The following is a 14,300-nucleotide window of genomic DNA, read 5'->3' on the forward strand; positions in this document are numbered from 1 at the left end:
TTTCTTCCATGTCTATTTTTTGGAACAGCTTGAGAAGGATGAGTATTAACTCTGTTTTAAATGTCTGGTAGAATTCCCCTAGGAAGCCATGTGGCCCAGGACTCTTATCTGTTGTTAGATTTTTGATAACTGATTCAATTTCTTCACTGGGTATGGGTGTGTTCAAATTTTCTATTTCTTCCTGTTTGAGTTTGGTAGCATGTGGGTGTCTAGAAATTTGTCCATTTCCTCCAGGTTGTCCAGTTTGTTGGCATGTAAGTTTTCATATTATTCCCTGAAAATTGTATTTCTGTGATGTTGGTTGTGATATGTCCACTTTTATTTGTGATTTTTATCTATTTGGGTCCTCTCTCTTTTCTTTTTGAGAAGCCCGACTAGGGGTTTATCAATTTTGTTTATTTTTTCCAGAAAAGAAAAAAACTAGCTATTAGATTCATTGATCTGTTGTATTGTATTTTTTTGGCGGGGGGGGGGTGTCTATATTTTTTATTTCTGCTCTAATCTTTATTATTTCTCTTCTTCTGCTGTTCTGCTGGCTTTGGGGTTTCTTTGCTATTCTGCTTCTACTTCCTTTAGGTGTGCTATTAGATTTTGTATTTGGGATTTTTCTTATTTCTTGAGATAGGCCTGGATTGCAATGTATTTTCCTCTTAGAACTGCTTTGCTGCATCCCAAAGGATTCGGACTGTCATGTTTTCATTTTCACTTGCTTCCATATACGTTTTAATTTCTTCTTTAAGTCCCTGGTTGAACCATTCATTCTTTAGTAGGATGTTCTTTAACCTCCATGCATTTGGAGGCTTTCCAAAATTTTTCTTGTGGTTGACTTCAAGTTTCATAGCATTGTTGTCTGAAAATATGCACGGTATGATCTCGGTTCTTTTATATTTGTTGAGGTCTGTTTTGTGACCTAGGATGTGATCTATTTTGGAGAATGTTCCATGTGCACCCGAAAAGAATTCTGCTGCTTTTGGATGAAAAGTTCTGGAAATATCTGTCAAGTCCATCTGGTCCACTGTATCATTCAAAGCCATTGTTTCTTCATTGATTTTTTTTGCCCAGACAATCCGTCCATTGTTGTAAGTGGAGAATTAAAGTTTCCTCCAATTACAGTATTTCTATCGATAAGATCACTTATGTTTGTGATTAACTGATTTATGTATTTGGGTGCAATCAAGTTGGGAGCATAAACATTTACAATTGTTAGCTCTTCTTGATGTATAGACCCTGTAATTATGATATATTGCCCTTCTTCATGTCTTGTTACAGCCTTTAGATGAAAATCTAGTTCGTGTGATATAAGTATGGCCACCCCAGCTTTCTTTTGACTTCCAGTAGTATGATAGATGGTTCTCCATCCCCTCACTTTCAATCTGAAAGTGTCCTCAGGTCTAAAGTGGACCTCTTGTAGACAGCATATAGATGGATCTTGTTTTTTTTTTTTTTTTATCCATTCTGATATGTTATGTGTTTGATTGGGGCATTTAGTCCATTTACATTCAGAGTGATTATTGAAAGATATGGATTTAGTGTCATTGTGTTACCTGTAGGTTTCATGCTTGTGGTGATGTCTCTGGTCCTTTGTAGTCTTTGCAGCATTCCACTCACAGAGTCCCCCTAAGGATCTCTTGCAGAACTTGTTTAGTGTTCATGAATTCCTTCAGGTTTTGTTTGTCTGGGAAAGCCTTTATCTTTCCTTCTATCCTGAATGACAGCCTTGCTGGATAAAGGATTCTTGGCTGCATATTTTTCCTAGTCAGCACATTGAATATTTCCTGCCACTTCCTTCTTGCCTGCCTAGTTTCAGTGGATAGGTGTGCTACTACCGTTATGTGTCTACTCTTGTAGGTTAAGGCCTGTTTGTTCCTGGATGCTTTCAGAATTTTCTCCTTATCTTTGTATTTTTCCAGTTTCACTATGATATTCTGTGGAGAAGATCTATTCTTGTTAAATCTGAAAGGAGTTCTCTTTGTCTCCTGGATTTGGATGTCCATTTCCTTCCCCAGATAAGGGAAGTTCACAGCTATAATTTGTTCAAGTAAACCTTCTTCCCTTTTTCTCTATCTTTTCTTCTTCTTCTTCTGGAACTCTTATGATATGGAATTTATTATGTTTCATTGAATCTCCTCGTTCTCTATTTCTCCCCTCTGGGTCTAGGATGTTCTTATCTCTCTTTTCCTTGGCTTCATCATTTTCCATAATTTTATCTTCTATTTCACTTAATCTACCCTTTGCCTCCTTCATCCTTGCTGTCACTGCATCTGGTTTATTTTGCACCTCATTTCTTAATTCGTTGTGACTATTTCTTAGTTCCTTGATCTCTGTGGCAATAGATTCTCGTCTGTCTTCTATGCTTCTTTCAAGCCCAGTAATATGACTATCATTCTAAATTCTTTCTCAGTTATATTGCTTATATCTGTTTTGAGCAATTCTCTAGCTGTCATTTCCTCCTGGAATTTCTTTTGAGGAGAATTCTTCCGTTTCATCATTTTGCCTAGTTTTATGTCGCTTATGTATTTTAATAGCTTCTTATGGGTCTTGGTCCTGTGAAGACTATTATATTAAAACAGGGGGTCATAATGTTGTCCAGGGCCTGGCCCTTCAAGAGGTATTTTTGGAGTGTGTTTTGTGCTCTCTGTTGTTTAGACTCTGATTACATTATCTCCCCAATCCTAGTGGTGGTTTGGACCTTCCACCAGGAATGCTTTGATTTGTTTGATGAAGTAGGCCTGGAAAAAATAATTTTTAATGGGGGTGGTGGTGGTGTAAGAGGCCTTATCCCATACAAAGAGAGAAATGACAGGGGCAGGGAAAAGGAAAAGAAAAAAAAATTGACCAAACAGAGATCAGAGACACTGTATGGCTTAGTCCATAGAGAGAGAGAGAGAGGAAAATAAAGGAGATACAGAAGAGGCATAAAGAGAATAGATTAAAAATGTCTGCTTAAACAAAGCAACAACCAGAATAACCAGACTAGAGAAGGGAAGAAATAAGAGGAAGAAGAAGAAGAAGAAGGAAGAAAGATGAAAGAAGAAGAAGAAGAAATATATGTGTATATACATACATAAAATAAAAATTGACCAAGAATCAAATCAGAGAATGCAAAACTACTGGACCAATATCTGATGGTGCCTTGTAACCAGTGCCTGTGCTGGTCTGGAGGAGGGACTGTCTGGTTCAGTCAGTGTTGAGTCTTGCTCTGTTAGACACACAGTTACCAGGTGCAGAGGGGCATGCTTTGGTGTGAGCAGGTCCACCTCCAGTGTGGATCCATTGTCCATTCCCTGAAGCCCCACCTTGCTGGTGATGGGGAGTAAAATGGTGACACCCCAGTGTCTCCTCCCCAGACCAGGCATCCTAGACCACTCTGTTCAGGTCGTCCTCACAGTGCCACAGGAGCACGAGTGGGCAGTCTGTTTCGCTCCAGGATCTTGGGTCTCCCAGGCAGTCGGCTGGGATTCAAACCCCAATGTCTTAAAGGATCCTGCTCCACGTGCCCCAGTTCTGGCATAGTGTCACTCCAGGCTATGGTCACAAAGGGCCTCTGGGTGGCAGGGGGGTCCTGCAGTGTCATTTGTCCTTGGAATGGCTATTTGCCTTCTTCCCACAGCACTCAAGGGAGGGGATTGCTCTCTCCAACTGTGCCTGGGAGCTGGCTACAGAGCTTGGGCTGGCTCCCCTCCTCCCCAGATACACAAAGAGGTTGGAGAAAGCCCTGCAGTTAAAAATTGGTTCTTTCTCCATTTTTTTCTGTTCCCCAACCCATGTTTTTTCTCTTGTCCAAATACAACCTTCCACTTCTGCAATCTCTCTTTCGCTTTCTTTTGTCTTTCTGCAGAAGTGGATCCCTCCCCTCCGTTCCTATGCTGCCTTTTTTATCTCTCCCAGTTTGAAATCATGCATCTATGGCCCATCACATTGTCCCCATGGGCCCCTGGAGATGTTTCTGTCACTCTGTTGCCTGGATTCCTGGAATTTCAAGCCTTCTCGCCTCAATACTTCTGTGTTTGAGGGACAAGGGAACTTCGGATTCCCTTACTTCTCTGCCATGTTAACTCCTTCTTAAATTTTTTTTAAGTGTTTATTTATTTGTGTGAGAGGAGAGAGAGAGAGAGAGAGAGAGAGAGAGAGAGCATGAGCAGGGGCAGGGCAGAGAGAGAGGGAGACACAGAATCTGAAGCAGTCTCCAGGCTCCAAACTGTCAGCACACAGCCCAACGTGGGGCTCAAACCCATGGACCTCGAGATCATGACCTGAGCTGAAGTCAGGCGCTCAGCTGACTGAGTCACCCAGGCGCCCCACCCCTCAGTGAAATTGAGAGTGTGATTATTACACTAGAGGATTTGAGTACATGAATGTGACCGATAGTGATTGGAGAGGTTTTTTGCTTAAGGCAGTACCTGTGTAAGGTTTCCCCCAGGTGGCACGGATGGAGCCAGTTTGAAGGGCCGATGGGAGGAAAGAATAAGTCTCTTCTCTCCCTGTCCTTGTGACATCCCTCTTATTTAATCACATAGTTGCACACAGGAGGGCTTTGATGGAGAGGAGATTCCGGTAGAGAAGAACCCCAAGATCTTGCCGATCCTAATCCTGTAACTGAGGTGTGTGTTTCCTATGAGTGTAGCACTGGGAATCCAGGTGACAGGCACTTTGCTCGTGCAGAGAACTGACAGGAAGTTCCCACTTCCCACCAGGGAGGGACATTTATGTGTAAATCACAGAGAATCTAGGGATTCAGAGAGGTGGAGTAGGGCCTCCAATATCTCAGGTGGGTCAGGGTCCCTCTGGGCCCTGGGCCTTACTTATTCAAGGTCAGTCAGACCCAAGACTTGACCAGCTAAAAATCTGTGCCAAGGAGTGTCCACATGCTTGAGTCTGAGGAGAGGACAGGCGGTCAAGAGCACAGCAGTGAATGGACATGATCTTTACATCTGTGTGGGTGACTTTGCCAGCAAGCTTGTGGCGTGGCTGGTGCTAAATTTCTGAGTACACTTAGAGACCACAACTTGGCCTTTTGAGAGTGAATTTCATTTTTGACAGTCTTAATCTGGTAAATAGGGTGAGTGACCAAAGCATGCTAGTGTTTGGAAGCAAAAAGAAGCTACACATTAGAGACTTGTCTTCCATTGTCGCCTTTAACTCTGAAGACGACTCTGCTGAGGGAGTTTCAGAGACTCCCTGTTGCGAGTGATGAGCCCTGAAGATGCATGTTCCAGAGGCAGCGATCATTTGCCAAAGTGCTGTGCACATAGTCCATGAACAACAACCCAGAGTGCATTTGTAATCATTTGTGAATGTGGATGTAAGGTTGCATAATTTCTGGTATGTTTTTAAAACAGTGGTCTATCTATGTTTATTTCATTTTATTTATTTATTTTCGGCCTCGTCTATGTTTGTGAACAAAAATACAAAATGGAATATCTGAGGCAATTGTTCTGAAGTTCTTTCTTCCTGTTAAGAAGTATCTTTTTTTTTTTAATTTTTTTTCAACGTTTATTTATTTTTGGGACAGAGAGAGACAGAGCATGAACGGGGGAGGGGCAGAGAGAGGGAGACACAGAATCAGAAACAGGCTCCAGGCTCTGAGCCATCAGCCCAGAGCCCGACGCGGGGCTCGAACTCACGGACCGCGAGATCGTGACCTGGCTGAAGTCGGACGCTTAACCAACTGTGCCACCCAGGCGCCCCATGTTAAGAAGTATCTTGATTATCTGAAATTCTTCCTAAGTTGGACTGCATTCTCTGGGGTTTGGGATCAACAATGACCACGTTGCAGAAGGTGGCATTGATGGTAAGAAAACCTTCTTCTTAAGGACCTGAAGCTCTGATCTAGGTCTGGCCATGTATAATATCATGTCATCTGCAAAAAGTGAAAGCTTCACTTCATCTTTGCCAATTTTGATGCCTTTGATTTTCTTTGTTGTCTGATTGCTGATGCTAGAACGTCCAACACCATGGTAAACACAGCGGTGAGAGTGGACATCCCTGTCGTGTTCCTGATCTCAATCCCTCAGAAATACAAGCAATTCTCAGGGAATACCATGAAAAATTATATGCCAACAAATTGGACAACCTGGAAGAAATGGACAAATTCCTATGTACCCACACACTTCCAAAACTCAAACAAGAAGAAATAAAAAATTTGATCAGTTATCAAAAATCTCCCAACAAATAAGAGTCCTGTACCACATGGTTTCCCTGGGGAATTCTACCAGACATTTTAGCAGAGATAATACCTATCCTTCTCAAGCTGTTCCAAAAAATTGAAGGGGAAGGAAAACTTCTAGACTCAACCTTTGAAGCCAGCATTACTTTGATTCCTAACCAGACAGATACCCAACCAAAAAAAGAGAACTACAGGCCAATATCCCTGATGAATATGGATGCAAAAATTCTCAGTAAGTTACTAGCAAATCAAATTCAACAGCATATAAAAAGAATTGTTCACTGTGATCAAGTGGGATTCATTCCTGAGCTGCAGGGCTGGTTTAACATATGCAAATCAATCAATGTGATACCTCACATTAATACAAGAAAAGAAAACAACCATGTGATCCTGTCAATCAATGCATAAAAACTATTTAACAAGATTCAGCATCCTTTCTTAATAAAAACCCTGGAGAATGTCGGGATAGAAGGAACATACTTAAACATCATAAAAGCCATTTATGAAAAGCCCACAGCTAATATCCTCAATGGGGAAAAACTGAAAGCTTTCCCGTTGTTGTTTTTTTTTTTTAATAGCAACTCAAGCTGACTAAGACAGTGTCTACGTTTTGATAAATGCTCACACACACACAAAAATGTTTGTTTCCCTTTGCCATGAATCCACTTTCTATATAAAACACTACCAGTCAATGCACTATTTTTTCAAAAAAGAAAAATGCATCCAAACTACTAAAATGAATTAAGGCCATTTGAAAGTTAACCACATTTATTTGAATAGTGTAACATAGTCAAAAGTGACATCTAAACTCTAAAAGTGAACTTGAGCCTTTGCAAAGTCGATACAGTGTCCAAGGCTTCCTGCATCATTAAGACTAGCAGTCTGAAACTCCACGTTTCCTTTGAAATTGGGTTTAAGTTCCCCTCAGCGCCTTACCCAGCCCCTTTACCCGCCAGACTCCCCACGTTTGGAAGGGCAGAGCCTTCAATCTGGGCCTGGAGCCCCCCGCTGGAGAAGCAGCAAGACAAATAACAGTGCGCCCCCTAGCAGCAGGAGCGCCAGCGGCCACCCCCGCCTCGCGGCCTCCAGCCAGCGCCGCCCCCGCCCCCACTGCCCACCCCACCCCCGCCCCAGACCGCGGGCCGCCAGCCGCGCGGCCACCAGGCGGAGCGTGTCCTCGGGACGCGCGTGGCGCCGGGCCCACGCCAGGCCGTACACGTCGTCGGTGAAGGGCGCGCCGTCGTGCTCCAGAGCCAGCCGCTCCACCAGCGCCAGCAGCTCGCCCACCTGCGCATCGCGCTCGGCGCCCTCCGCCCGGTTGTCCAGGGCGCACACGCGGCCGCCGCACTCGTCCACCAGGGCCCGCAGCGCGCGGTTGTCGGTGGCGCGCACGTAGTCGTGCAGCGAGCCCCCCTCCAGGTCCTCCCGGCGCGTGAAGACGAGCACGGCGCGCGCCAGGACGCTGGCCCCGAACAGCTCGCGGACGCCGCGCACCGCCTCCTCGTCCTGGGCGGTGAAGCGGCCCAGCTGCGTGACCAGCAGCAGCGCGTGCGGCCCGGGCGCCGAGAGCAGGTAGCAGCTGGCCCGCTCGGTGCAGTCCGGGTCCGCGTGTCGCCCTTGGGCGGTGAAGAGGTCGGGGGTGTCGGTGACCTCCACGCGCCACCTGGCCCAGCTGCGGCTCCCCAGGGCGCAGCTTCTGGTCACCGGGGTGGCCGCGAGCCTGGACGGGAAGAGCCTGTGGCCCAGGATGCTGTTGCCCGTGGCGCTCTTGCCCACTCCGGTCCTGCCGGCCAGGATGAGCCTGAGCCTGCGCTCCTGCGCCAGCGGCTGCTGCTGGTAGTCCGGGTCCTGGGAACCTATGAGGACAGAGTAGGCTTGGGCCGCCGGCCTGAGAGCGCGCATCTCGCTCCACCGGGGCTACGGGGTGCATCCTGAACGGAGGAGGGCACCGACGCCTCCCGCTTCTGCTTGTCCAACCAGGCCTTTCCCAGGCGCTCTGGTTAGAGCTTGTGCGACTCCGGGGGCATCTTTAGCCACCTTTCTTCCATCTTTGGCTCAAGTGCCTGCACCTGCCCCCCAGTCCATGCTCCGGCACCAGGTGCACACTGCTCTGGAGGGTCCCCCTCGAAGGTTGCAGGCCATAACTTCAGCTGACATTGCCTCTGGTCGTCTGCACCTTGCAGAGCTGCTCCGTGCTCGACGACTTTCCAGGCCTCTGCCAGACTTCTCCCAGGGGCCATCCCAGCGAGGAGATGCGGGAGGGCATAGAAGGCCTGGGAGGCCGGGGAGTCCCAGACACCCCGGGTTGGAATCACAGCCCCGCATGTGCCAGCTGTGGAACCCTGGGCAAGTTTAGTCTAGGCCTTTAACGTCTTCTGCATAATGGGAGGGGTGACAGACAGTTGTGTCTCCCAGGGTTGCTCAGAGTATTAGGTGACAGGATCTCTTTGCTTCTTCCCTTCCTCCACTTCCCCTCCTCCTCCCTCTTCTCTCTAGGAAACCTGCTTCCAGTAAGACACAGTTAACCCTCCATCCTTGTTCACGGACACAGTCTACCTGGTAAACCGTGTTCCCTCCAGTCCATGATCTCAACCCTCCACATCTTCTGTGGGGATCGGAGTAGATGTACTATCCTCATTGTACCCTGTGGGACCCAAGGCACAGTCTGGTCGAGGCACTTAATATCCTACAGTAGGGCAGGGGCAGAGGTCCAGCAAAAATGCAAAGCTGGGGCTCTAGCTGTTTCACCCCAGCATGGGGACATGTCTGGGATTTGTCTCTGTTCAGTCTTTTTTTTTTTTTTTTAATGTTTATTTATTTTTGAGAGAGACAGAGACAGAATGCGAGTGGGTTGGGACAGAGAGAGAAGGAGATGAATCTGAAACAGGCTCCAGGCTCTGAGCTGTCAGCACAGAGCCCAACGTGGGGCTCGAACTCACGAGCTGCGAGATCATTACCTGAGCTGAAGTCAGACGCTTAACCGACTGAGCCACCCAGGTGCCCCAATGTCTCTGTTCAGTCTTTTTTTTTTTTTTAATTTTTTTTTCAACGTTTTTTTATTTTTGGGACAGAGAGAGACAGAGCATGAACGGGAGAGGGGCAGAGAGAGAGGGAGACACAGAATCGGAAACAGGCTCCAGGCTCTGAGCCATCAGCCCAGGGCCCGACGTGGGGCTCGAACTCACAGACCGCAAGATCGTGACCTGGCTGAAGTCGGACGCTTAACCGACTGTGCCACCCAGGCGCCCCTTTGTTCAGTCTTGAGTTAGCCCATGGCCTTGGGACCCAGAGCTGACGCCTAGGGGCAAGTACACACTGAGATCAGTTCTTACCATAGGCATTTTCTTCATCCCTGGCCATCTTGCGTCCTCCCATGCCCACCTGAAAGAGTTCCAAACACAACCTGTTAGTTCCTTCATTCCTTCAATCATTCATTCGTTTATCGAATAGGTATAACTACCTAAGGTGGCACAGGCAAGGTCCAAAGAGCTGGTGACATCCCAATGAAAAGGTCATGCTTCCAGCCCTCCTCTGAACATCAGAATTTGGGGAAGAACCCCGGAAGGATCTGGTTGGTATTGGAACCAAACCGTGCAATTCTTTGGTGAGCCTCGTTGGTCCTTTCAGGGACCCTGAGTGCAAATGACAGAGTGGAAGTGATAACCCGTCCTCTGTGTCAGCAAGTGAGCCTTAGCTGAGAATTTCCCAGGTAATTTATGTCAGTGGCATTAACTGTAGGCACAAAGATTTCTCAGAAGATTCCACAGCCAAGGGAGACTTTGGAAAACCGTGAGAATCAGAAATTCTGCTCAGTGACATAGGGAACCACCTTAGGGCGGTTGGCCGGGGATGGGCCGAGGAGTGGGGGGCGGGGGGGGGGGGGCGGGGGACAAGAAGAGAGTTTGCAGTTTGCTTTTGAAAATTGGAAAAGATACCTATCTCCCATGCTGATGTGAAGAACCTGTGATCTGCTCTCCGAAGACCAAAGAATTTGGCTTGTGTCATTTGTGTAAATATGACCTGTGTGCTGGAGAGATGGGACACTCCCTTCTGGCTCCTGGTGTTCCTGCCCCGAATCTGAGGCCTCTGAAACTAAGCGATGACCCCAAGTCCGGCAGGATTTACTACAGCTAGCCACTCAGTGATGGAGTCTGCTTGATCTCACGAGGACCTGGTCACTAGGGCGCAGCTCTGCTCTGTCTGCTTTGCCAGCCCTGTGTCCCACTCACTCCCATTCTGGGTCAGCTGCTCCGCAGAGGACAGGTTTCAGGGCCTTTCCAGCCCACCTGTGCGCTCACCCCCATGACCACTCATTCTCTCCCACATTTCTGTCTGAGTCCTGTCTGTGCTCCGCCATCCATTTCAAATGCTACCTCTTCATGGCAACACCTGGCTACTGCTGTGTCCCATGGGCAACACACAAGGACAAGCAAAGGGAAGGGTTGATTGATAACTTGTCTCTGACCCGTTAGATGACAGGTTTGTCTTCTGCGTAATGCCCCTTTCGGCTCCCCAAAGCCCTTGGTAAAGTTGATCCCACAGGCCTCAGGTGAGTAGTGATCTTGTGTGTAAAAATTAGTAAACTCCCATAACTGACTGCACAGCAGAACTGAAGAAACAGCCGGAAGATTCAGTGCAAAGAACAAGAATTTAGCTAAAGCAAGACGTCCTTATCGATGACGGAACTGACCAAGTGTGCTCTAGGAAATCCACCGGACTCCTGGCCCCTATGGGACTTCCCAAAGGTTTGCGATGGTTTGGGATGGGATTTGAAAAATTCTTCCAGAGTTTCTGAGAGCTGACACCTGGGGTTTAGAGGCTTGGAGTCACTGACTGATGTAGAACATGGAGACTCCTAGCATCTTAAATGTGATTGGATATTAGTAGTCCCCTGCTTCCTGAACCTGCTGTCTTTTGGGAGTATCTATGGGAGTCTTTGAAATATATATTTGACATTTTGTTTCATAGATGTGTATTTTAATAAGAAAAAAGGGGTGCCTTTGTGGTTCAGTCTGTTAAGTGTCTGACTCTTCATTTTGGTTCAGCTCATGATCTTATGGTTTGTGGGTTTGAGCCCCTCATCAGGCTCTGTGCTGATAGCACAGAGCCTGCTTCGGATTCTCTCTCCTTCTTCTTCATGTGTGCCTCCCCTGCTCACATGTCTGTCTAAAAAACAAACAAACAAATAAATAAATAATAAATAAATGTTAAAAAAACGGTATCTCTCACCCCTCCTCCTGAGGGATTTTTTTTTATTAAAAAAATTTATTTTACTGTTTATTTATTTTTTTGAGAGACTGTGAGACAGAGCTCAAGCAGGGGAAGGTCAGAAGGAGAGAGGCAGACAAAGAATCCAAAGCAGGCTCCAGGCATTGAACTGACAGCACATAATCCATCGCAGGGCTCAAAGCTTAATGGACCAAGCCACCGAGGTACCCACCCCAACCCCCTGAGTGATTCTAATGCATTGGGTCCCTGCTCTGAGTTTCTGGGCCTTTCATCCTGTCCAAGTCCTTCATTTATAGCCAGTGTGTGGGGATGAAGAGGGCTCCAGCCCACAGAGCCCTGGGCAGCTTGGGCGGGGGACGGGATATGGAAGGACACACAAGCATGTGTACTGCAGAGGTCTGAAGACCATGTTCATAACTGTTGCTGGCTGCTGCAAGTCCCTGGGGGTGCACAGGGCTGAGGAGGTGGAGGGTGTGATTGGGGCTTGGCTCACAGACACGATTTCCACTCTGCGATGTGTTCTGAGGTTAGACTCACTTGTTTGTCCTCAGAAATGTCTCTCTCCTTGGCTGCACATGCCCTCAGAGGGAGTGTCTGCAGCCTTCTCCAGCGTGCTCAGCCCTGGCAGTGCTGCTAGCAAACACCTTTCTGACCAGGGTGAGGAGCAGGGCAGGACGAAGTACGTAGTCCCAAGTAAAAGTGTGTGCACTCCAGGGCTGGAAAAAGATGCTTACCATTTCTTCTTCCCTTGCTTGTTCTGAAACTCAGAGCTCCCTGAAAAGCCTGCAAGAGTGAAGTTATTCTTTCTAGATCCCGCTCCCCTTCTTGGGAGGTAGTAGAATGCGGGTGCCCACTCAGTGAGCTGCAACCAGGCCCTGAATTCCTTAGAGCACCCCTACACCCCCCACTTCGTCCACTCCCCCCTGCCCCAGGTGGCTCCCTTCCTCCCCGTGTGTGCTCACCTTCCAGCAGAAGTGGTGACAGGCTCTGCTGTTGGCTGCAGAAACCCGCGACCTGGTGCTGTGCCTTGGGTTGTGAGTACAGAGGCTGTTCCTGCCAGCACAGCACAGGGAGGAAGTCTCAGAGCCCAGGGAGGGAGGGCCCAGTGGTGCCGATTTAAAGGGACAGGACATGGGCCAGCGAGGGGTGCCTTTGCATTGTTTCCACTGCGCAACCCACCCCCTGCTTGGGACTGTGCTGATCTTTTCTGAAGGTCGCTGTGGCACCACATCTTGTTCCCGGGAGGGGCTTTAACCTCAGTGAAGGGCAGTTTAGATTTCTGAGGCCTGTTCTCAGTTTTGGCCTCTGCCCACCACTCTTATGTCCAGTTGCCTTTTGCTTTTCGGGTGTTTTCCTAGAAAATGGCCTCTTGAGAATCTCCTTCCCCAGGAATCAGGGAGGAATCCTTGACTGGACATCAGTGTGGACAGGGCCACCAATGTGGTCCTCTCTGCCATCTCCTCCTTCCTAAAGAAAAAGAGGTCTTTTCAGCTATTAAAGATCAGATGGCAGGAAGAGGATGGAATTTTCATAGGAGACTTAGTCTAGCCTCAAGTTGGTATCTCTGGCCCAAGTGTCTGTTTCTCCTGTCAGGAGGTCATGAGAGAGGAAAATAGCCGTGAGTAAAATAGCCAGACTTTGTGTGGAGAGAAGGCTACAACAGCGTATGGTGCTATGTGCCCTGGACCTGGTTTGTTCTGGAATCAACTCTGCGATCTTGCCCAACTCACTTACAGTTTCTGGAGTCACCTCTCCCCGTGTGTAGTGAGGGCTTTCAGTTAACCTGAAGCTAATGCTCTGGGGCCTGATTTTTAGCCAGTCTTGCCAGTTCATTCTCTCTAGTGAAGATACCTCACCCATGGCCCTCCACCTTATCTCCCCACATGCTATCCAGCTTTATTGAGATATAATTGAAATGTAACACTGTAATTTTAAAGGGTGCAATGTGTTGATTTGGTACACTCTATATTGCAAAATAATTGCCACCACAGTATTATTAGCTAACACCTGCATCACATCACACATTTACCATTACTCTTCTTTTGAGTGAGAACATTTAAGATCATCTACTCTCTTAGTAACACTTAAGGTATGATACAGTGGTAATGAGCCATAATCACTGGGCTGCACATTAGATCCCCACAACTTATTCATCTTATAACTGGAACTTTGTACTCTTTGACCAATGTCTCCCCATCCCCCTACCCCCCAGCCCCTGGTCACCACCGTTCTATTCTCCATTTCTATCAGTTTGGCTTTTTAAAATTCCACATAAAAGTGATATCATACAGTATTTGTTTTTCTCTGTTCAACCTGTTTCGCTTATGATAATGCCCTCAAGGTCGACCCTGTTGTTGCAAATGACAAGATGTTCCTCTTTCTTTTCACAGAACTATATATATGTATACCCATAGATGGACCCTTAGGTTGCTTCCACATCTTGGGTATTGTGAGCAATGCTGTAGGGAGCTTGTGAGTGCAGATCTTTCTTTGAGATCTTGCTTGCATTTCTTTTGGATAAATACCCAGAAGTGGGATTGCCGGATCAAATGCTACCTCTAATTTTTGGAGGACCATCCATACTGTTTTCCACAGTGGCTGCACCAATTTGTGTCCCGTGCACCCTGCACAAGGCTTCCCTTTTCTCCACATCCTCCCTAACACTTGTTACCTCTTGTCTTCTTGATGATGGCTGTTCTAACAGGTGTGAGGGGAAACCTCATTGTGGTTTTGATTTGCGTTTCCCCTGATGATGGTGATACTGAGGACATCTTCATGCACCTATGTGCCACCTGGATGTCCTCTTTGGGAAAATGCCTGTTTAGTTCCTCTGTCCTTTTTAAATAAATTGCTCGGGTTTTGCTATTAATTTTATGAGTCCTTTATGTATTTTGGGTATTAACCC

General features: G+C 47.2%; 1 protein-coding gene across 3 annotated transcripts; it reads right to left on the reverse strand.

Annotated features, from left to right (window-relative positions):
- Positions 1-6,916: 6,916 nt before the first annotated feature.
- LOC125151261 (GTPase IMAP family member 1-like) lies at positions 6,917-13,427 on the reverse strand. 3 transcript variants are annotated; one of them, XM_047831964.1, is made up of 4 exons: positions 12,358-12,433; positions 12,130-12,178; positions 9,499-9,547; positions 6,917-8,022 (listed from the first exon to the last, which is right to left on the reverse strand). In XM_047831964.1, the coding sequence occupies exons 2-4, from the start codon at positions 12,130-12,132 to the stop codon at positions 7,151-7,153; spliced, it is 924 nt and encodes a 307-aa protein (XP_047687920.1). In that variant the 5' UTR covers positions 12,133-12,178; positions 12,358-12,433; the 3' UTR covers positions 6,917-7,150. The 3 variants fall into 3 exon arrangements, with proteins under 3 accessions (XP_047687920.1, XP_047687918.1, XP_047687928.1); XM_047831962.1 differs by lacking the exon at positions 12,130-12,178 and having other exon boundaries at positions 12,358-13,427; XM_047831972.1 differs by lacking the exons at positions 12,130-12,178; positions 12,358-12,433 and adding an exon at positions 11,933-12,119.
- Positions 13,428-14,300: the final 873 nt, after the last annotated feature.

Source organism: Prionailurus viverrinus, chromosome A2, assembly GCF_022837055.1.
Source record: "Prionailurus viverrinus isolate Anna chromosome A2, UM_Priviv_1.0, whole genome shotgun sequence".
In the NCBI taxonomy this organism is placed as follows: domain Eukaryota; kingdom Metazoa; phylum Chordata; class Mammalia; order Carnivora; family Felidae; genus Prionailurus; species Prionailurus viverrinus.

Coding starts and splice junctions, on each gene's coding strand:
- LOC125151261 (XM_047831962.1), bottom strand. CDS start 12,528: ATGTCCTGTCCCTTTAAATCGGCACCACTGGGCCCTCCCTCCCTGGGC. Junction 9,548..12,357: donor GTCACCACTTCTGCTGGAAG/GTGAGCACACAC, acceptor GAACTCTTTCAG/GTGGGCATGGGAGGACGCAA. Junction 8,023..9,498: donor GGATGAAGAAAATGCCTATG/GTAAGAACTGAT, acceptor CTGTCCTCATAG/GTTCCCAGGACCCGGACTAC.